The 23,581-nt window shown below is 40.4% G+C and overlaps 1 protein-coding gene across 1 annotated transcript in view; it reads right to left on the bottom strand.

Annotated features, from left to right (window-relative positions):
• The window catches only part of LOC104486731 (neural-cadherin), a 66,673-nt gene extending 43,670 nt beyond the window's left edge, over window positions 1-23,003 (bottom strand). The window contains exons 1-5 of the mRNA XM_086758031.1: window positions 21,977-23,003; window positions 6,370-6,567; window positions 5,228-5,453; window positions 2,551-2,755; window positions 883-994 (exon numbers count right to left, since the gene is read on the bottom strand). Coding sequence (XP_086614157.1) covers window positions 883-994; window positions 2,551-2,755; window positions 5,228-5,453; window positions 6,370-6,567; window positions 21,977-23,003 — 1,768 coding nt within the window. The remainder of the gene's footprint in view (window positions 1-882; window positions 995-2,550; window positions 2,756-5,227; window positions 5,454-6,369; window positions 6,568-21,976) is intronic.
• Window positions 23,004-23,581: the final 578 nt, after the last annotated feature.

Here is a 23,581-nt window from a genome sequence, read left to right as displayed (position 1 = left end):
AAATTAATGTGTTTGTCAGATTACATCCACAACCTACAAGAACCTATGCTAAAAGCACAGTTACCAGAATAGTAACTGACAGACTGCCATTAGCACAGGATAAATCAGTAAGTAGAACAGTAGGAAGTTATAAAATCCAACTTACCAGGGAACAGCAATTTTCCTGTAGCTTAATTTCCTTTTTCCTCTCAAGATTTAGAAAAAGTTTATGTAAGGGTTGAAGACTAATATAAGGCCCTCCTACAACTGTTTAGCTGACATAAATTTGTTTTATTGTCAGGACCTGCTCATTTCTTTATAAAAATTTTCAATATAAATTTTTTGTGGTTTACCTAATCAAAACTTCCATAATTTACAGAGCATCATCATTTAAAGCTTAAGTTATTGGTTACATCAGGAAGAAGCAAAGTCTTTTTCTCAAACATCCAAACAAAACTTCACATACAACAGTTAAACCATGCAAGAGGCTTTTAACACAAAAGAGCAATATTCCCTACAGCAAGCCCACACAGGACTCTTAAAGAAGCGTAGAGAAGGTACGCTGATGTGTACAATTCCTGATCCAAGATCACTCTCTTCCTTCAAAAAAAGAAATGAAGAAATGAAGATTGCTACTATAAGCCTGCTGCTACAATACCAAACACAACCAAAGTCTTGTTACTTCAAAATCCTACAAAGAAGATTTGCTTCCTTTGTCTCCCATCTCACAAAATCGTTGTAGCAATTATGACCCAGTTCTACAAAGGTGCCATTTGCCTTCAGAGAGTTGCAGTGACCCATGCTGGGGCAGGTGATTTTGCCTTCTGTACTGAATTCTATTAGTAGGAGGTGAAAAAAAAAAACCTCATATTGAATAAAACAAATAGTTTTAGAAGTACTAACCTTGTAAAAGTGCAGTTGTCATAGCAACTGTTTCAGGAACACCAACTTTGCTGTAAATTGACTGATGAAATTCGGGCGCGCAATCATTCACATCTGTGATTACAACCAAAACCTGAATGGAAAAGAGAGGAATGTCAAACAGTAAAGAGAATCAAAGCAATGGCTTCATTGCTCTTAAAATATCAGATGGAAGTATTTCCCAAAAAACATCCTTGAGGTCTTCAGAAGCTATAGTGCATAGAATGTCATTTTTCTTAGATTGCTCTTTTTCTGCTGAAAACCATTGAAATGTTAGATTGCGAAATACTAGGAGCTGCCAAGTCCCAGTCCCCTACAGCAACAGTTTCCACCCACTAATTTCAGTAATTTTCTATTACTAATTTAAAGGAAAATGGACCTTCTGTTTTCCAAGCATCCTTTTTCCATTATCTTATCTTTCAACCCTTCTGTTATTTGTAACACTAAAAATTATACTGCCAAGCATACTACATTTTAGCATTATAAATCTCCAATATCAAGTTCTGAATTTAATTACAGCAGCATAGATCAGACATAGACGGGACCAACTATGGTAAAACAAATAAGAAATACAATTCTGCTTCTAACATCTTTTAAAATTATTTCTCATTCCTATGTCAACTATGAGTCCACAGGTGCATTGTTTACAATCCAAACAGTAAGGAGCGTGTTAAATGAGCCTTTATGGTGGTTCCCAGTGCTACACTTCAGAATGTCTCAACTTGATTGAGGTATTCTGCATCACACTGCTTCAGGCAGACACATACTCCATCTGCTCTTACATAGGTTCGCATAAACTGGGAGTTGCTCTCTCCTAACTACTGAGGTTGTATCTGTGTAAAAGCAGGTAAAGTTAAACTACATTTAGGCTAAGTCACCTCATAATCCTCTTTCAAGTCATATTCTACCACTCTTCATCTTGTAGTATGTAAATGGGTCAATAGACATTATCAGTCTCTGCTGTGCTACAGCCACTGTTTGTTACACCGACACACTGTTTTTGTGTCCTCCCACTTGTTCCTAACAATCCTGCATCCTGTTCCCTCTATGCTGTACATCTTACTTCCTGCAGCAGGAACAAATGGTTATATTGCATGCATTTCCTAACTCAGTGAATCCTTGAATTCGAACAACTGTAACAACTATATTTAGAAACATGTTTGCTGTCAAACAGCTTTCTAAAACACCATGAACCACCATCTTTTCATATCTGTGAGGTTTTATTACTTTCTCTCTTTACAAGTTCACTTCATGTTCCTGATACAAACCAAATAATTTTCTGTTCTGTTTTTGTTTTAAATTGGAATAATCTAAAATATGCATCATACTTTATGAAGGCTTAGAGTAAGGCAAAACCTCATGTTTGGCTTGGCCACATTTGTTTCCATATCTTCCCAGATAAGGCCCAGGACCTACTATGGGATGGCATATTGATGCCTCAGAAATATCCTTTTCAACATCAGCAAGAGTGAACTCTTAAGAATACCTAAACAAGCCCTCACCATCTATCTATAGAGAGAAAGACTTTTAAATGAACAGCAGAACAGACAGCACGAGGGGAAGTGGGAGTCCCTAGTGAATCTGTATAGAAATCTGGAAAGGCTGAGGGAAAATGGAAATACATGCAGACTGTCAGAAGCAAACACCTACCTCAGCTTCACTACTGAACTCTTCCTCATTTTCCTCTGCTCTGACGAAAAAAAGATACTGCTGTTGGTCACTCTCATAATCCACACGACGAGTTAAACTGATATCTCCTGTTGCCCAATCAATACTGAATAGACCACTAGGATTAGTTAATAAACTGTAGCTCAGGGATTTCTTTTGATATGATACAGCAATGACCGTAAGAAAGCTGCATTTTAAAAAAAAAAAAAAAAAAAAAAAAAAAAGAGGACGACTTTTAAGCATGTAATACAACACACTGAAAAACACATATCAGAAATGACAGTGCAATCCTGCAGGTCTGATCAGAGCAATACTCACTGAAGTCAACGATAGCTGTACCTAAACACCAAATTCAAACATTTTGTTATACAGTTTTCTATCATCTTAAGGTTAAACAGATAAAGATAGGATTCTTGGAAGCATAAGGATTCAAAACACAGGAACAAAGGATTTAATTTTTGCTGCAAGTGAATTTGCCTACTCTAACTTTCTTCTTCCGTACTGATTATTTTCAGGCAGGAAACTGAAGTAAGACGCAAAAGATTCATTTCAATAACAGCATGGTAAGTTTGCTGCTCCAGTCATCCCATCCTGAAGTTTCAACAGATAACTGCAAAGAATAAAAGCCAGTCACTGGCTTTGTGCATGTTACAGGTTATACACGACATATATTTTTAGCTCTTTTTTCCACTGAAGTCCAATGTGGTTGAAGTCTTCAAGAGGCAAAAACACTGTCAGTATGAAGAAAAAGAAGAAGTGAAAAAATAAATGTTTTTAAAGAGTTTAAACCAGAGCACTAATTCTTCAAAGTGTCTGTTGCCTTATCATGCAGGCTTCTTAGGAAAAAGAATTCCACCTCCCAGGAGAACCCACCAACATGCATGATCCAGTGTCAACTACAATAAAAAAAAAAAAAAAAAAACCAACTCGGTTTGTCCAAACACCTTTTTTCCCATTGTACTTCCACACTGCTGTCTTCTCACTCCCCTCAGGTGTAATACTGAAACAATGGAAAAGGTTGCTGTAGGTCATTATCTCACTTCAGTCTTTTTCTGTATTTTCCTATGATGTGGTCTCACAGTCAGTTTCAGTCAGCCAGTGCCAAGAACATATTCCTGCCAAGAGGAATTACTTGTCCTCCTTCCAGCTCCCTACCCTGGCTGCACGTTCACGCCACTTCTCCTCTCCTGTCAGCACTAGAAATCACAAGACCATGCTGTGAGCACATTTAACACCTCAACTGAAAACTTTTTTGTCTTTTTTTTTTTTTGGCTTTGTCTTTCATCAGCTCAGCCTGCCCATGCAGCTAGCACATTAGCACTAGTGGCAGACCAAAGGAAGGGAAAGATTTGGTAACGTTCCTCTGCTCAGCAGCCCTCTTAAACTAGCCTACAATTGTGAAACCTCAAACCCAGAAATCCAGAGCACAGCAGCAGCTCTTTTTTCCTGCATACTTGTGTAACTGGTCAAATCTAAATATCAGAACTTTAGGATTCTACATGGATTTTCATTACTGTTTCTGGTCAACATATAACAGGAAACTACTTTCACTGGGAGCATTGTTTATATTCAAACTCTTCTGACATAATAACCACCATATTAAATACTTCATTCCTTTTGGATATTATGAAGTAATTTGACCAACTGATCAATCTACTATCATCTTTGTTGTGCAAACCTATTTTTAAATAGTGACAAAAAATAGTTATAAAGAATGTCATTATTTTTAATCCTAAACATTATTGAATCCAAGATGGCATGTACTAGTTAGATATTGTAGCGTTTCACAGTTCTTACATTTCTTTCACGTCTGTGCTATTTAAGCTTACTGCAGTTTTAAGGAAAAATCTTGTTACCTACTATTAACAGCTGCTATTTTTTTTTTTTAATCTTAACACATCTTGGCTATTTCAACACTGTAAAACTCAATGTTGTAGATTGTACAGAAAAATAGAACACCACAGATAATACAATATGAATAACAGTTGAACGGCCACACAAGGAAGATGCTTAGTGGACAAAAAACATTGTCAACTGCAAGAGGAAATGTTTGCCATAAGAACAAAACAGTTTGGGACACACGGAATTGAGTACTCAGGCATACCTCTGTTACTAACATTTTCTGTGATATCTTGTGATATTTAGATCCACACGGTTTGATAAAGGATGGAAAAATAAAATGACAAGTTTTGTAGGATCTTCGTTTTCGCTTAGTTTGTCACTGTGACTGATGAAGTCAGCAAAGAGTCTTCTGGTTTTTTTTCTGATTTTCACTTGATAGAGAAGGCACTTCTCCAGATTTGACATATAAAATTAATATATTATTTTGCAGCAGGATATCTCCTTCAAGATGTAACAGTTCTAATTTGTATTTTGCATTTGGTTTAAAAATTAAGACAAAAATCAACATCTATTAATACTTTCTGTGTCATTTAAAAAGCAAGAAACTGTATTACTCAATACCACCTTTCTGTATAAAAGGGTGACTAAAAAATACAGTTCAATCAATTGAACTGTATCTTGATCACTTCTATTAAGATACATAAATAGATACTATGAGTAGCAATTTATGTTTCTCAACAACACTGAGGCTTCGGGGATCAAATAGAAATTAAACTAGGAACACAATCTCACTGCGTTATTTTTAACTGTTACTTACGATTTTCCTTGTGGCATACTTTCAGGAATGTAAACAAAGTATGATACGTTGGTGAACTGTGGTGGTCGAAATCCAGCAATTACAGAAACAGAGGCTGGAGATCCTCTGCTTCCCAGTTTATCTGCTGCTACTACAGTGAGTAAATACTCCTTGTCCTTCATCAATGGCAAACCTGTTGTTTTAATCCAACCAGTGTCCTTTTCAACTTCAAATCTGTCTTCGCCACCTAAAAAGAACAGATGCATAAATTGTTGTCAGCAAGAACATTTTTACTTGATTAAAAGGAAGATGAGAATACAGCATCAACTCCCAAGTTGGTTTTGGCTTAGAATCAGCATGCACACAAAAATTCAAAAGCTTCTTTAGAACTTAGAAATCAGTGATTACATTCATGATTACATCTCTAAGTTGCATTTTACTTCTCTGGACAATTATTACTCTTCTTTATCCTCCAATACTTTGCTGTTGTTTGACCCTAAATATCCCTTACCAGAAAAAGCCCTGCTAGAGTCCTGGCCCAGAGGAAGAAATTTACCTTTGGAGTGGTATTGCTACTCTCATTCTGCTTAGATAGTTTTGAACTACTACTGAAGTTTCTTTTAAGAGCTCCAAAAAGAAAATTATTAATGAGTCTGTACTAGCTTTGCAAAGCTAAGGCACAACCCAGACCTTTAAAAGTTTCTTAGAAATTAACCAGAAACATAACTCCAGCAAGGCAAAAGGAATATTAACCCTCTCCACCCAACAAACTGTGCTCCAGTACTGCCCTACCTCAGAAACAGGCAGTCCAGCAGAGAGGTGCTGATTGCTGCCATCACCACCCCCTTGTCAAAGCCCTGTGCAGTACTGCTGCTCCAGGCCCCATCATCCCACAGGGGACAATCTGGATAGAAACCCAATTTTTCATGGAGAATACATTTCAATTCTGGCAAATCTGTCTGTACTCTCAAAAAAAGTTTATTTTTCTCACACAAAGAGCTGAAGGCTTCTCAACCTTTTGCAGGAGAAAGGGAAGATCTTTCACTAACAAAACTGAGGATAAAAGACAAAAAAAAAGTCACAATAGTGTGGCCTAATAGTCAGGGAAGTGTGTATTAGGAAGGGCTTCATAATAGTGAAGCCTAACACAGGTTAAAATTTACCTTCCAAGAGAAAATATTCTACAGCTCCACGAATCCCTTCATCTGCATCCACAGCAAGCAGCTTGTATACTTCAGTACCTCCCGCAGCTTCAGGGGAAACCACAGCCAAGAACGGGAAGGGCTCCATGGCCCATTCAGGTACGTTGTCGTTCACGTCTGTCACAGTAAGTGACAAGTGCACCAAGTACCAATCCTTTCCTAATGGTCACAGAAAAAGTAAGAAATAGTTAGACAGCTGCTTAATGGCACTCAGAGTAACAGAAACATGTACCAATTCCTGAGTGCGTATTGTCTGCAATACTGCTGGCATGCAATCCAGAAAAACCCGGGTTTTAAGGCTCTTCTGCAATTAATAGCATCCAGACACAACGCGGGGGAAAAAATAACTAGCACAAGTACCGCTGAACTGCAAGACTGAGGCCATCCATGTTACGTTCTACTAATGCCTCTTTTCAGGAAAGATCATACATTCTTCAGTTTTCAAAATTTAAACACATGTTCTCTGAAAAGTTTTTTTTCTGAAGGAAAAAAAAAATCAATAAATATTTTGTTTATGCAATGACTACGGTAACTCTGAGTTTTGAAAACTAACCATTTGTTGCTAAAAAAGTCTAACCAATCTACCCTACACAGTGATTTTCCTGGTTAGAAAGTTCACTGAAATACTAACATGGTTTTCTCTTCTATTAAAGATGAAATGCTGTTAAAAAAAAAAAAACAAAAAAAACCAACCCAAAAAACAACAAACAAAACCTCAAAATCAAACCATCACAGAATAGAATTATTCAATTTTCCAAAACTTGACAACAGAAGATCCTCAAAAATCGAGGAAAAAGTGTTTCTTCTACCTCTGCCATTACTAAATCAACCAGTGAAAACAGTAGAGCTCCTAAACAAGTAATACATATCAGGCAAGTATGGCTGAAAAGGTGGGAGAAAGGAAAAGTGTCAGACTGAAGAAACTGCTCTAAAATCTCCAGGAATGGAGGTCAGCTTTCCTGTTAAAGGAGGAAAGGGTGGCAAAAATCCTGCATGAAGAACGTTTCTGAACACAAGACCACAGAATAAGATTAAAATCCTGATGTTCCAAAGAAAGCAAAGAGATACAGAAGACAAAGTCTCCTTAGTAAATTTATATACACTTTCAACTGAAAAAATGCTTCCTTCCGTCACATACAGTTAGCTCAGATTTTGAAGCAACTTAGCTGGGCTAAGACAAGACTACGACAAAGTGTGTGGGTTTTTTTGTAACTGGTAATATTTGTCAGTAACAGCATGGAGCACATATAAATATAACTTAGGCCTGTTGGCCAGCGTGGCTCCAAGTGGACTGGCACTGAACTCGTAAAAAGTTTTGCTACAGAAGCCAGCTTGAGTGTTCCTGCAGTCCATACTCAATGCCTCTGGCTCCAGAAAAGTGGTGTTTGCACACCCAGTCTGACTCTGAAAGCAGTACAATTGCCTTGACGTGGCACGATGCCCCAGCTAATAACCCTGGAGAAGTCAAAGGGAATGTGGTCCAGGTAAAAACATCCGTCTACATGCACAACGTGAGTTATCCGGAAGTTTAATAATGGATACAAAGTCAAGTTTTTTAAAGATGATGGTGTTAATACTTCATTTCAGTGTGCATTTATTATTTAGACATACATGAAAACATATCTAGACACACGTGTGTTTATTTTCAAAATAGCTTTACAGGAACTGAAACAACACAGAAAGAGGAACACCTAAAATTATCAGCTTCAATTTAAATGTAATTAATAGTACAAAGAACCTAGTATTTAAGACTCTAAACAGGAGGTATTGCCAAAATGTCTAATCTTGTAAACAGTGTTATCTTGCTAAGAAGCAATACTCTTCCAGGAAAGCGTGTCACTGAGGCTGAACAGCTGTACTCTCTCCCTCTCCACTTCCTTAACTGCAGCATTACATCCCTTTCCAAAAAACCTCCACGTTCCAACTGAAATAGGTTACTTTTGTCTGATATAGGCATTTACTGACGTTATCCCTTCACTCCCACAGCAGTACTAATATCTTTCCCACCAGTCTCTTGCATGCTTCAGCTATCCATAATTACGAACCTCTGTCTGATGGCACGTGGTGTATTTAATCCACCATATCATAATCTGCAATCTATAAACAACCAGTAAGTGGATTGTTGTAAGAAAACTCCTTCGTGCGGTGATTAACAAAGTCAAATGTTAAGTTTCTTAGTTTAGATTCCCGAGACTTAATCCATCATGACCTTTGAATACGTTCTGTTCTTAGCCAGAAAATTCTCTTAATAGAAAAATCAGCATTCATCCAAGATAATCACAGAAGTTCTTCTTAGTTAAACTTGTAAAACTGTATTAATTCATCCGAATTTTAGAACTGTAACTATGAGTACATTGCTTTTTTTTTTTTTATCTAAAGAGCAACAGAAAGTGTATTGACAGTAACTTGTTAAATCCAAATGAATTTCTTGGTAATTATACCTTGTACTCAGAATCTAATGTTCCAGGGAATACAATACTAGCTTAAGATAGCACACATGAAAAAATGGTGGCTACAGCAAAACTAAACTTCTAATTTATCAAACAGCAAATAACGGAAGCAATCAGTTTCCTGAAAAAGAACCTTAAACTTGCCTTGCACCACTGTAGAACACGGACACATGCAACACACGTTTTTACATTTTCATGAAAAAATTCTCAGTTACCATGTACATCTAAGTCCTGCACAGTCTTCTCAACTCTGACACAAATTGTGTGTGTTACGCACTGCACTTCTGCAATCAAAACAGTTGGGAGGCCTGGAGCAAGGACGCTCAATTCGGCTTCTCTACTCACATGTTCTTTATTACATTGCACGTGAAGCTGAAGTTTCCAAAGGTAAACTCAAATTGCCTCTTCACAAAAAAAGACTGACACTGAGGTGAGACTACTGCAGCCCACACTGCTATTGCACTGTTGACATAGTCACTCAGGTATAATTCCCTTCAATTTATAGCCAGATCCTGTGAAAGCAACTGAACACTTTCTCCTCTGTATAGCACAAAAGCTACAGAGAGCATTTAAAAAAAAAAAAAAAAAATCTCAAAAAATCATGATGTGAAAAGCAGCATAGATACTATTTTCCACTACCATACTAACTAGAATTACATGTGCTTCAGAGAGACATGTTTCATGTCAGAATGTGCATTCCAAAGGTCCCAGGGCAGCCAGTCCAAGGCATCTCAAGAAGCTGCAGAGGAGGGAACTTGTTAGACATTGATCTGAGCCTGAGGTTGAAATACACCACGGTGACCCACAACAGGGTAAGTTCTAAACGAGAAGTGCCAGATGAGAACAGCATCTGCTTGAATGCTCAAAAGATTTTAATTAAAAAGTTGTCCTAAAAGACTAAGTGCAAAAGGGAGAAGTTACTGTCAAAATTGCCTGTCTCTTCTCAAAAGAACAGGTCCTCTGCAAGCTGTCACAAGTTTGCAAATACCCACTATTAGCTTAGTTTGCCTGGGCACACCACAGGCTTAAAATAGGAAGCACTGAATTAGAAGCTGAGTTAAGAACCTTTGAAAATCTGCCTCTAGAATAGCAAGATCTATTGAGGATTTGAATGTCACCTTGGTGACCCTGCCAGGAGTAAAAAGGTTACTGATTTTTCTATCTCTGGAATCTGGAAATCAATATCCTACTCAACCCGTGACCTCATTCCATTTCAAGTTCTGCTAAAGCTCTTAACATGCATGTATTAGTCTACCAAAAGATAAGTCACAATCGAAGAATAACTGATTTTTATTTGAGCAAGTAGTGATAAACCTGGATACAAATTCCATTCTTGTCACTTACAGACTGTCAGTTCACTGAATATGCCGGTATTTACTGCACAATTATAACTGAGAAATACCTCTTGTAAGGAAAACTGTGGAAAACTGCATCAGGACTGAGATTAATCCTCACATGCCCTAGCAAATTTTATTAATCAAAAACTAGAAGGACTTGGATATGTTCCTCCAGGTACTTGTGTTTTAATAGTTAAGGGACTTTAATGTCATTTGACATCTTGGCAAGATCAAAGCTTTCAGCAATATGTTGGTTACCTCTGAAACATCTGAATACCTCTAAGAATTGTGTTAGGATAGTCAGCAGGAACTGCAATGCACATAATCAAAGAGACAGGCTTACGTGCCTCTCTTGACCAGTACATGTATCCACTGCATATGACCTTACAGATCTTCTTGGTATGTTAACTTCCTCCATCAACCGTAGGCAATCTGATTCACAAGCAAAAATACTAAATAAATCATCATGATTTCGCTTTCAGATGAAGACAGTCTGGAGGAAAATGACTGAAAGTGAGTTTTCCCTTGACTGCGTACCATATATGAAAGCAAAAGCTGTAACAGAAACACCGAACGGGACTGTACTTCTCTGCCCAGAGACCTACAAATGTGACCTGACAACCTGTAGAAACAACATCAGGGTGTCCAGTGAAGCATGACTGGACAAGGGCTTGCCAGAGGACCACGACTGTGATGAAGAGGCTGAGAGGGACAATAATGTGTTATATATATATATGTGTGTAACAGGACAATGCATTAAGAATTTCAAAGTATGTTCATGAACGGGATTTTTTATTAAAGCATAACTTCACATTCTAATGAGTGCAGCAAACACACAAAAGTTTTTCATTTGTTGTATTTATCATTACATACATACACACTACAAAACGCAGTCTCTTGTATTTTGTAACTGACAGGTTCTTTCCTACAGAATAGTTGTTTTCCTAGGGAATGGAGCTTAAACCAGATTTTTAACTGATTTTTACTAAGGTATATAAAACCCATTTTCTCCTCTATTTATGAAAATTATTTCTGCTTCCAGACAGTGGAAGGAAAGAAATTTTAGAAACATACATCTCTTGATAGTTAAGGTGTCTCAAATGCCCCCTTCCATCAAGACACCCCTCCATATGTATCTTGTAGGTATATTAATTACACATGTACATCAGTATATTAACAGTAGTAGTATAATATTATGTATCTGCATTTGCACATTATGATTAATAGTAGTTTATTAGTAATATATAAGTAGTACACGTGCAGTAATATAGCTACATTATTGGAGAAATAATACGTCACAATTCCACTCAAAATCTTAGCAGAAACAGCTTAAAACTGGTAAGCCTCTGTGGATTTGGGCGAAGTCCTACAAACACAGACAGGTTCTACTTAAACTATCTGTTCTGAATACCAGACCCCAACAACAAGTGGAGATACCTGGAACTATATTCAGCAGTGCAAGTCAATCCGCTACTGAGATCCTAAGTCAGGAATCTGGCACAGGCTTAATTATCCCTAAAAGAATTTTCAAACTGGTTTGTAACACACTACCAATAAGAATTTCCTCAATATTAAACACTAGGTACTTGACTTTCAAGCCAGGCACACCATAGGTATCTTACACAATGTCATCCATTCAAAAAAATCCTACTAATAGTTTTGCTAGTTACATTGTTGGCACACATATAGATTCTGTATTTGACAGATTTTCTTCCCTAGCCTCAGATAACAGAAAAATTTTAATTGTTTTCTCACAAATACTGAGCAACAAGAGACAAAACAAAATGGCTTCTTGCTGCACATAAACATGACAGTACCATAACACTGGAACATCTTATATTAAAAAATCGGTATTTTTAAAAGTTATATAGAAAATAATACATCATATTCAAAAGGGTAAAAATCATCTTTTTATTTGATCAGAAAGGTTTTTTTCCTTTTTTCTTATTTTCCTTCACTATGGAAGTTAATGAAAACAGACGGGTTCTGTGAGCAGATTGCTTTTACCACATATTTGCAAACACTGCTGATTTGCCCTTTGCAATATCAATACTAAGCCCTCTCTACAGCTCTTTTCAATTTATATAAAAAATTAAAACTAAAACTATAAACTCTAATCCAGAGGTTTTTCCTACTTTAGCTGCTTAATTCCCTATTAGAGTCAATTCGTATACCATCAAAAATCCTTCTCAGGGCAGCTCATCCTGATGTCTGCTTTTTGCTCCGATATTCCCTCCAGTTGGAATGACTTCCTTTTAACTTAATACTACTGAGAAAAGCTGCAGCACTGAAATCCATTCCCTATCACTAAAATCAATCTTCATAATCCACTGCTGAAACCTCATCACAGGTATCTATAATTGCTTATTTTTCATGCCTATCTGCAGTTGAAAACTGATAAACAGAAGGATTTATTATACTGTCTTATTCTGAATTCCAACTACATTAGGTAACATAATACACCAGCCGGCCCAAGCTTCTGCTCACAGCAAATATACGATTTGCCATGGCTCACAATTTTCATCCTTAAACAAAAAAAAAAAATACTTAAGGAAAATATTAAGTGATTTCCTGGGAAGTTTAACCCAGAAGAAAAGAGTCTCTAAGACATCTTTCTGTCTGTAGGCAAGCTTCCAGATCCATACAGCTAACGAAATCAGCTCTCTGCTAACACACTCTGCATCCAGCTGTTGGTTTCTATAGCAGAAGCATTTCAAAGAATGTCACAGTTTGCCTACACAATGTCCCTAGGTGTTAGACTTTCATCATTTTATGACAGACTAATTTTTAGCACCTGTTTAACCTTCCAATAGATGTAAAAAACACAGGCCGCCTCAGCTGAGGAAACCGATTTAGTAAAATCAGAATTACTGTACATCCAATAACATTCTTTCAGTTCCACAAGGTCCAAGCCACAATACAGACAGGATTTGTGCAATATTTAAAACCTTCCTAGTTTAAGACAAAAATCCACTTTTTTGAAAGGAAGTAATTTCTCCAAGAAAAAGCATGAAAACCTCTTATTCAAATGCCTTTCAGAAAACAGCAGTGCAGATCAAGGACAGTGTCTGCTGTCAGCCTCGTCGCTAGATTCCTTTTTCCAAACCTCCACAATCAAAAGGCAGACAGTGCCTCATTAAGGACAGTTGTTAAGACTGAGAAGCTTTAATAAAGGCAGAGTTAAATAGGAGAAAATATAACATTTGAAATTAACTATTCAAAGTTAGAAATTTGATCCTCTGGTGAGATACAAATCACATTTGTATAAAAAAATAAACACAACAGGAAAAAAACTTAATACTCATATACTGTGATGACTGGGCTACATACTTTGTCCAAGAAGCTCAGGAAAATTTCTAATAAATTAAAAAGGATGTCAAAAGCTTGTAAAATAATTTCTAACTTTTCACATCAAATTTAAGACATATAGGGGGACTTAGTATTCAGAAGGAACAGAAAGCCCTCTCATAAAGATTAACCTCTAGAGAAGGCCAAGTTAAAGACTTGTCAAAATTGAAGAACATACTGAAAATTACAAGCAGTGACCAAATATCTTTATCAGATAACGGTTCCTTTCTTCTTCAGGTTCTCCACTAGTTCTTTATGGCTCTACCAAACTACCTGAAAAAAAAAATATTTTGTGGTGTTCACCATTAATTTTCTAGCAAAGGGTTTCGACATAAAGCAACATGAACTAGCTCCTCCAATCTGGTATCGAATCTGAGTTATAAAGATTCATTGCCTTGCACACAGATACTGCAAACTAACAAATCCTGTCATTTCATACAGCAACTGAAAAAAAAAAAAAAAAACAAAAACCCTCATTCCTCCACCTACCCAGGTGGCAGGAAGGAGGAGAGGGCTTTAATACTTAATTATTCAGTTAACAACAACTTTTGAATGTTACACTGGTTAAACGAAGCCTTGAAAATCATGCATGCTGAATTAGTTTGATGGCAATTTCAAACACTGTAGGTTGGAGTTGCCTCTAAACCCATCTCTTTTCACCATGTCAAATTATAAAACATGCTGTCAATCTGTGAAATCCAGCATATTCTCAAACTTCTGATCTAATTAGGACTGTATGACTGTCTTTCAAAAATCCAATGGATACTTCTATAAGATGAGACTGGAAAGTAAAAAATCCCTGCACTTGTTAAAAACACAGGCTTCTCTGCATCAGTGTAATTGATAAAACTGACAATGCCAGACATTCTGATTTTAAAAATCTGACAATATAGAGTATGTACTGGACTGAACATGTCTCTACAATTGCGGACAAATATTATACATTCCTTCAATGTACTGAGGGAAGAGGTATTACATTATTATGATTAAATAATAATGGGTGAGAAGCTAGGTTGCTCCTGGCATTTTTAGGTCATTTCAATTTATTTTTAAAAGGAGATTATGAGAGTGTTAAAAAGTCTTGCAAGCGTTTAGGTCAATATCGCGATTACATTCTGGTCTACATCTATCAGTAAATTAAGTATTCCAGCTATTATTTTTATTTTTATTTTTTTAATATGCTCCGGCTTCTAAGACAAAACCTTAAACAGACAAATGTTTTTTGAAAACTGAGGATTTCGTTATTTGTTTGTTTTACTGCAAATAAAATATTTTAGGTTTGGTTGAGAGGATATTGTTGTTTGGAGGAGGCTTTGCAAATCATAGAATAGAATCATAGAATCATTTAGGTTGGAAAAGACCTTTAAGATTATAAAGTCCAACCATTAGCCTAGGGCTTCCAAGTCCACCACTAAACTAAGGCCCTAAGCACCACATCTACGTGTCTTTTAAATATCTCCAGGGATGGTGACTCTACCAGCTCCCTGGGGAGCCTGTTCGAATGCTTGACAACCCTTTTGGTGAAGAAATTTTTCCTAATATCCAATCTAAACCTCCCCTAGCACAACTTGAGGCCATTTCCTCTCATCCTACCGCTTGTTACCTGGGAGAAGAGATCAACCCCCACCTCACTACAACCTCCTTTCAGGCAGCTGTAGAGTGATAAGCTCTCCCCTCAGCCTCCTTTTCTCCAGACAGTGCTGTATCGCACTCAACCGTCCTGATCCCAAAGCCGGCACTTCCTTAACATTGACTTTCATATGCAACTCGCATTTAAAGAGGTAAAAAGTTTTTATATGCATAAGACTAATCATTTAAGGGAATCAAATCTACTATTTAAGAAATTATGACCTCTTTCATTAGAAAAAGGAAAAAAAAAAAACTGGAGCTTATATCTGAAACACTATATATTATTAAGTGAATCAAAAGAAAACTGTCTTCAAAATACTGAATTTGTCCCCTATTTACACCAAAACACTTTGAAGTCAAAGGAAAATGTACGGTGGGCTGTCTCAGGGTCTCTTTTATTTTAAAACCTGAACTCAAACGTACTAAGAGGTTTAAAGACACCCTGTCTACAAATTCGGACACTACGCTTCTTAGACTAACTTAAAAAAAGAGATGTTAGGAAAAACTGAAATAAAACTATTTCATAATCAAATGAAGTGTAAGATAATCCAACCCTAACCATTCTATGATTCTATGATAATCGCCATGCCAGTCAGAGACTCAGTATCCAATTGGAGATGTTACAAAACAGCTTTGAGGAAGAGTCTACAAATATATTCTATAATTTACTACCTCCATCAGATTAACAGATTTGTGAAATCTGAAATTTAGATCTTAAAAAAAAAAAAGTAAGAAGCTTATTTCTTTTGCAGAAACTGAATGTTTGAGATGATGAACTGGCAGGAGAACTGAACAGCTTTGGTGTTCAAGCCCCAGTAGTCTCACCAAGATACTTTTAATCTGACTGCTTAGAGTAGACAGCATATAGTATCAAAACATCCAGACTGGATAAACATCAACGTGGGGCTCTAACGCTTCCCCAGACATTCCTCTCTACCAGAAATAAGTAACATTTGAAATTTGTAAACAGCTACAGTTGTCCTGCGTGCACACAGAATGCACATTTTCTTTTGACTTAATAGCATGAAAGCCATTGCAGTTTAACAAAACACATCTGCTGGATAACAGATGATGATTTCAACTTAAGCCCAGCTTGATGTGTAACTGTTAACATGGTTGTAAAAGAGGTAATAAGAACTGTAAAAGACAAAACATCACTCAGAAGCTACTTAATTCTTAGGGACGACCCCCACAGAATCAATACATCTAGTAAGGGACTAAGGCCTCAGATAAAATTAAAACAGATGATCCTTGGCTTCCAAGCATGAAAACCTTCAAGGTTTAAAATATACATATGACTAGAATTGGTTATGTCCACTCTATACGTCAACTTAAACAGGACAAATATACTTAAAATATAAGTGACTGCTGTTAACTATTGGAAGGCACGTCAAACATCACCCTTTGTAAACCCTCTGATAAGAGAAAAAAACGACAGGGGATTAACAAAGCTAATGCCTATGGATGAAGTAAGGTCAAAGAAGCTCGAGACGACAGAGGATTAGAGAGACGGGATCTTTCATGCACTTCCCGCAAGCATTAATGGAACAATAATGGCTCCTTCTCAAATTAAATGCTAGCTCTACGTTAAAATATTAATGTGTATGACAGTCTAAGAAATTTTACCTTCTGTTCACTGGGTAAAAACTTCAAATTGTATTACGCTTTTGTGAAGAATAAATAAATTGTGTCCCAATAAATGAAAGGGGATAAAATCTGAAATGTTACAGAAAACATGAACGTAACCATCACTTCTTCAGGCAAGGTTAACTGAAGAATATAGCCCAGGGCTGAGTGAGCAGTGGGGTCACTAGAGGAATTTGCTCACCAAGGACCACGTACCAAAAAACACTCTCATGAAGTTAAGCCCTGAAATCTTTTAATTCTCTTCAGCATCTTGTCGCTCAAACTAATGTATGAGTTTTTCGCAGTGTTTCTCTTTGGTTTGAGGTTGTGTGGTTTGTGAGGGTTTTAGTTTTTTCCCTTTTGGCCAACATATTCGTAAATTATGAAAAATGTAAATACTGTTGGGCCATATTTCAGATTCAAATGAGTGGTTACAGCTCACCACATTGAATTCCCTGTCCAACGCCCAGGAAGAGCAATTTAACTCTCAAGGTAGTCAGGGAACAGAGAATGTTTTACACAACTGCACACATGCTGCTGTTGAAACTGCAGAATTTAAGTGCCAAGGAGCAGCAAGGACAAGCTGCTTTGCAGGGTAAGGTGAAATGTGAAATGGGAGTCAAGGGTGACAGCCAGGCAGGCAGGGACCTCACTGTCACCGAGTAAGAAGAGCAGAGCAGGTTCCGAGATACAAACCTGGTTCATCCAACACTCCAGTGACCACCAGACAGATCTGCAGTGATGAGATAGGTCTCAGATCAAGCAGGAGGCCAAGTCAGCAAGGCAGCACCCCCAGGGAGCTCGGGAGAGGACCTGAGCTTCATTGCAGCTCCCAACACAGGGACAGAGGCCACAGACAAGGCTTGTGACAGCTGTCTGATCCAAGGCCAGCCCGCTGCACTGTGTGGGAGCTGGCCTTCAACATGGGCAGTCAAACCCAGGAGCAGGGAGCTGCAGGACCTGTTACTGCACTCCATGACCTGATAACCAGGTTGGACAGGTCAGCCCTAATCTGAAAGGTAACATCCTACCAATCTATTAAATCTATCAGGCTTGATTGATCTGCAATCTCTTCTCTATTTCTTAAAATTGACTTCTGCCTGTTTTTAAACTTTCCTTCTACGAAATCATGCGAGGAACGCACATGATCGAACTACAAGTTGAACTACAAAACAAGACAGGATCTCCTCTCTTGTCCAGGGCCTGGGATTATTACTCCTCCACAAGTACAGCAGAACCCACACCGTAAGAAAGGTACTTTGCTCCATAGGTCCAGATTTTCCTCTTGCTGCTTTCCAGTAACGACTGTTTCCAGAAAACATACAGACTGTGTTAAAGCTAAGTCTACAAACTATCAAACGGCCACAAAAAAGATACACACTGAATAAACAGAACTAGTACCATAGTATCTCCTCTACAGATAGCAGTTAATTTTACCATAGCCCTGAAATACACAAAATAATTATTTATTTATACCAAACATTATGGTTTTTTTTTTTGCATCTACATTTAAAAAAAGAATCATGAAATTTATAACCAAAATACATCCAGTCAAAGAGTAACTCCAGCATGTAGCTGCACTGGTAACGACAATAGTGATAATAACGATTTGTCCACATCACTACAATAAATCCTAGAGCTCAACTGCATTTTTGCCAAAACACTCCGCATGCTGAAGAGTTTTTCACATTGCAAATGCCCCTCAAAGCTACCCCTAACGCAGGAGAATGTATACCAGTGCCAAGCCTATGGTCACACCATACGGCTCTACTAAGAAATACTTCACAGAGCGAGGAGTCAATCTGTTACACGGTAGTTACTTCTCATCCCAAGCGGAGTGAGCTGGCTTAGCTCATACCTTCAATAAGCTGCAACTCAGAGTGAGAAAACCCTTCTTCTTGTTGTATGAACATGTGGAAGATAATCTGCATATTGAGATGTTAAAGGACTGGTTGCATCCGGAACAATATTTACTTCAATGGAACACCAGCCTTGGACACACTGCCGCGTTGCTTATCCAGGACAGAATTTAGGGGAAGCACACAGAACAGCATTTAAAAATCCATTTTAGCTGAAGAGGAAAATCAACAAACATGCAGCCCGCTACATATCCTTTGTGCTCTCCTGAATAAAAATTAAGTTAGAAACAGGACATCTCCTACACAGTCTCATTTATGAAGGTAAGAGCTGTCACATTAACTAGGAAGAAACACTGCTGAATGTTCCCTTATTTCCACATACCAATCTTCTTGCTATGATTTTGAGAATACTCCATCAGCCAAAAAAAAAAAACCAAACCAAACCAAACCAAACCAAAACACCAAACACCCAGCTATTCTTCCTAGAGACATATTAGGACCACTTGTGCCACAATGCTTTTAAGCATTCTTTACTACTTTAGATGATGAAGTGCGTATTACAAATCAAACACAATAAACTACACTGCAAAGATAAAGGACAAAGAGGGTAGACTTTAAAGACTAAAGCATCTAAAAATCTTGTCTTATCCTTGATATCATTGTCTGAGTTGAAGAAGAGGCTAATGCCAGAAATAATGATTTGTTAATTTTAAATTCTCAGCTACCAGGGAGCAAGAATTACAAGAGCAGAAAATGAAATACACATTAAAGGAATTAATACAACTTTATACCACTTGAACATAAATCAACCTCTGATACCATAATCTCTAATACCAGAAAACCATAGCAGCTGGAATATTTATGATTATGTGTGTACAATGTAAAATAAGCCAGCACGAACATTGAAAGCAACGTAAACAAACTGGAGAAAGAAACTGAACTTACACTTTCATTCATAACAAAATTCAGTGTAACTGTCTCCATGCTTTAATTCATCCTGAGAGCTTACTTCTGTAAATGTTGGTTTGGTTTTTTTTCCTGAAGCTTTTACAATTTTCTGTATTTCAGATTAATTAAAACATCTAGTTCTTCTAGTCAACTTTCTCACTCCCCTATCCCATCCTTCTGGTTGTCTTTTCTCACATTACTGAGGTTTGGATTGTGAGTAAGGAAAGAGAGAAAACTTTCTAAATCTGTTTCAAATACCTATGTAATTTTAACCCCTATAAAATGAGAATGTGAGCATTTTGCAGCTTAAGAGTTGTAAAGGTGTCATCACTAACTCTTACCTGATTAAAACAAAAAAAATTAGTAGTAGAAAAAAAATTCCCTGAAAATAAGTTGAAGTTGGTTTGGGTTTTTTAACTGGGTTAGAGAGCACTGTTTTGGAAAAGAAATCTCCGACATGACAGAGTGACAAGCTTTGTTCCAGGCAACCTCAGCCTTCTGTATTCAGACTAGATGAGAGTAAAAATCTTGACAAAGGTGAGACTAGCAGTAACCGGGGGCAAGGTTAGCTACCACTTCTCTAACAACATCATCTTGATCCTGACAGAGGGAGCTGTGACACTAGCAAAGGGCTGCAACCTGAGCTACGCGACAGAGCGGGTGCACGTCCCAGCAGCGAGCTCGGATTGACCCAATAGATTTTGTCACTGCCCCTGAAAAATGATGGCCCGTTGGCATGTAGCCTTGCTCAAGATTGAGTAGCAAAGATAGGACACAGAAAGCGCTTGTGTTTTGGAAATCGGTCTATCAACCTCCTGGTTAGTAGCCAAAGTCCAAGCCAGAACAAAGTCAAGTACAAGCGACTGACAGCAACATGCCACAGCGACAGGCAGGACAAAAACCAAGCGAGAAGGACAGAAGGATCTGAGAGTCATTCCTCAGGACCCAAGTGAAACGAGCTGGTGACCCAGTCTGCTTCACAGGGGGAAGTATCCGTGCCACCTAAACTGTCAGCACTAATGAGAAGCCCTGCAGACATCCTCAGGGATTTAACAGACACCAAGGAATAAACTGCCTCGCTCCTACAGGCTGCCCCTCAGCTAAGAGACAGAGGAGAGGAGGGAAAGGAATAGCGTGGGAAGTTCTTCACCGCTCCCCCTGTGCTGCTCTGTGGCTCACAGAAGTTACTGCAAGCAGCTGCACTGCTGAGGAGTTAATTGTTCTCACGTGCACTAGAAGTGACCCAATACAAAACCCTTTCTAAACTTTTCCAAGATGAAATCAAGCCAATAAACTAATTTCTGCTGATAGAACTTTCTCCAGAATACTCTAGACCATCTTCAGAACACTCTTACAATTGCAAGTTACAGGAAAATAACAAGCGGCATGGTGAACGTACACAGATAATCACCTTCTGGTGAATTAAAAGCATGCTTAAACTAAGCTGTATTTCCACAGGTGAAAAATATTAACCAAGATGACAATTCAATACTAAAAACTAAATTTTAAAAGTAATAGACATAATCAGCCAGAGGCAAAGGAAATTAGTCTTATTCTATTTAACCTGAGTAAGACCCAGTGAACGGTGGCCATTTCAGCCATAAACATGCCCCTTTAATGGTGCACATTGGACTGCTCAGATTTTTTGAAAGGAGCAGTCACATAAACACAAAGGCACCAATCTTGCAAAACCTCACATCATACTCATGAGTCAAACCTGCTTAACTTTAATAATGACCCAAAAACTCTGTGACTTCAGCTGTATGCTTCAAATGTGTTGAGCATTTACAGGACCGGAGCTATGGGATGCCTTTTAATAGAAAACACTTGTGTGTAAGAAGCGTGGTATATCTAACACACTTTGTCTCAATGCATACATAACATAAGTAACACTCTTTGGTATATCATTATATCATTATCTACAAATTTTCCATCCTGCTCATCAGTGACACTGGGAATTTCAACAGGTGACACGGTTCCATTCTGACAACCACCTTCCTGCCCCAAGCACTCCACGGAGCTGTGCAGCCCACATTCACTGAACTGCAGAACGCTTCTTGTCTCCTGCAGTGCTTTAACATTAATAATTTGCAGATTTAAAATACCAGAACTCCATTCCACAGTGTAACGGCATTTGACACCTGGATGCTGAACCACTGCTACGCCCTTGTCACTTGGGGACGTTTTACTCCTCACAAGACAAGCCATCCTCCAGCTGACTGACGGGACAAGACCGCTACTCTGGAAAAGACGCAACCTTTTTTTTTTTTTTTTTTTTTTTTTTTTTTTTGCAGCTGCCACCGCGGGGGCGAGCGCAGCCGCCGCGTGTGTGCGGCCGCCCCGTGTCCCCACGCCGCCCGCACCCACCTACCTCGGCGCTGCCGGACGCGGACGACGAACTCCCAGGCGGCCGCCGCCTCCCTGTCGAGGGCGCCGGCCAGCGTCACCTCGCCGCTCTCCCGCTCCACGCGCACCGGCGACTCCTCGGCGGGCGGCGACACCAGCTCGAACCAGGCGGAGGGGAAGCGGGCGGGGGCCAGCGCGGCCAGGCGGCTGCCCGGGCGGGCGTCCTCGGGCAGGGAGAGCGCCAGGGGCGCGGCGGGCGGCAGGGCGGCCCGGCGGCGGCGGCGGGCGGCGGCGCGGGGCGGCGGCAGGCGCTTGGCCTGCGGCAGCACCTCCAGCTCCAGCGGCTCGCTGAGCAGCGCCGGCCGGCCGCGGTCCCGCGCGTAGAGGCGCAGCGGGATGGGCGCGCGCAGGTGGAGGAGGGAGCGCACCAGCACCACGCGCCCGCTGCGCGGCACCACGAAGAAGTGCGCGCTGCGCGGGAGGGCGAAGTACCGCAGCTCCGCGTTGGCGCCCGCGTCCGCGTCCTCGGCGCGCGCCTGCCACACCTGCGACTTGAGCGCCAGCGTCTCCTCCACGCGGAGCTGCGTGACGCCGGGGCGCGGCCCCCTCACGAAGCGCGGCGCGTTGTCGTTGTCGTCCAGCACGCGGACGGTGAGGGCGGCCAGCTCGGCGGCCGCGGGGCCGCGCGGCAGGCAGCGCTTGCAGCACAAGCCCAGGCGGAAGGAGTAGAGCGCCCGCGCCTCGCGGTCCAGCGGGCGGCGGGTGCGCAGCCAGACGCGGGCGGTGCGGGCGTGCAGCGACACCTGGAAGTGCGCGTGGCCCTCGCCCAGCAGCTGCAGGTGCCAGCGGCGCCCCTGCACCTTGGCGCACCAGGGCTCGGGCCCCAGCCGCGTCAGCGGGATGCTCAGCCCGCGCACACGCGTGCCCGCCGGGCGGTTCTCCGCGACGTGCCCGCCGAACGAGGGTGTCTTCCGCGGGGCGGCGCGGGCGGCGGCCAGGGCCCAGCAGAGCAGCAGGCACCCGGCGACGCGCCAGGCTCCGCAGGGACCCATGGCAGCTGCCGCGCGCGCTGCGCGGCGCTCCCCGCACCGGCGCGGCGACTGGGCGGGCGGGGAGGGGCCCGGGCCGCTGGGCTCGGCCGGCCAATCGCCGCGGCCGTCTGCGGGGCAGGGCCGGGGCCGGGCGCTGCGCGGAGGTCGGGGCCGTCACCGCCGCCCCCCGCCTTCTGCCGGCAGCGGGCCGCGTCCCCCGTTGGCGCGGGATCGGCTGTGCCGTGCACCTGATCTCGGCCGTCCCCTTAGCCCAAATTATCCTTCTTACGTACTAATCCCCTTGGCGTCCTCAAGCCCCCCGCCCTCCCCCGGAGCCGAGTTCCTCGTCCACTCACCGCGGGCAGCGCAGCGGGCCGTCCTGCCGCCGGTCCATGCGTCGAGCAGGCTCTCCCAGCACTCGCGTCTCCGCTGAAAATATTTTCGTGTTGATTCCTAGGTAGCTACGCATTATAAAATCCCAGTTTTGCCCCCAGCTTCTACTTGAGCAATGTCACTGGCCTAAAGTTACACTTTTAGTCACAATTAATTCGCTCCCTAATACCTCCAGATCAGTAAAGGTAAAAGAAAATTTTTAGAAG

This window comes from Chlamydotis macqueenii, chromosome 13 (assembly GCF_036417535.1).
Source record: "Chlamydotis macqueenii isolate bChlMac1 chromosome 13, bChlMac1.mat, whole genome shotgun sequence".
Classification (NCBI taxonomy): domain Eukaryota; kingdom Metazoa; phylum Chordata; class Aves; order Otidiformes; family Otididae; genus Chlamydotis; species Chlamydotis macqueenii.
Note: the sequence above shows the minus strand (reverse complement) of the source record. Positions and strands in the feature narration are given on the sequence as shown.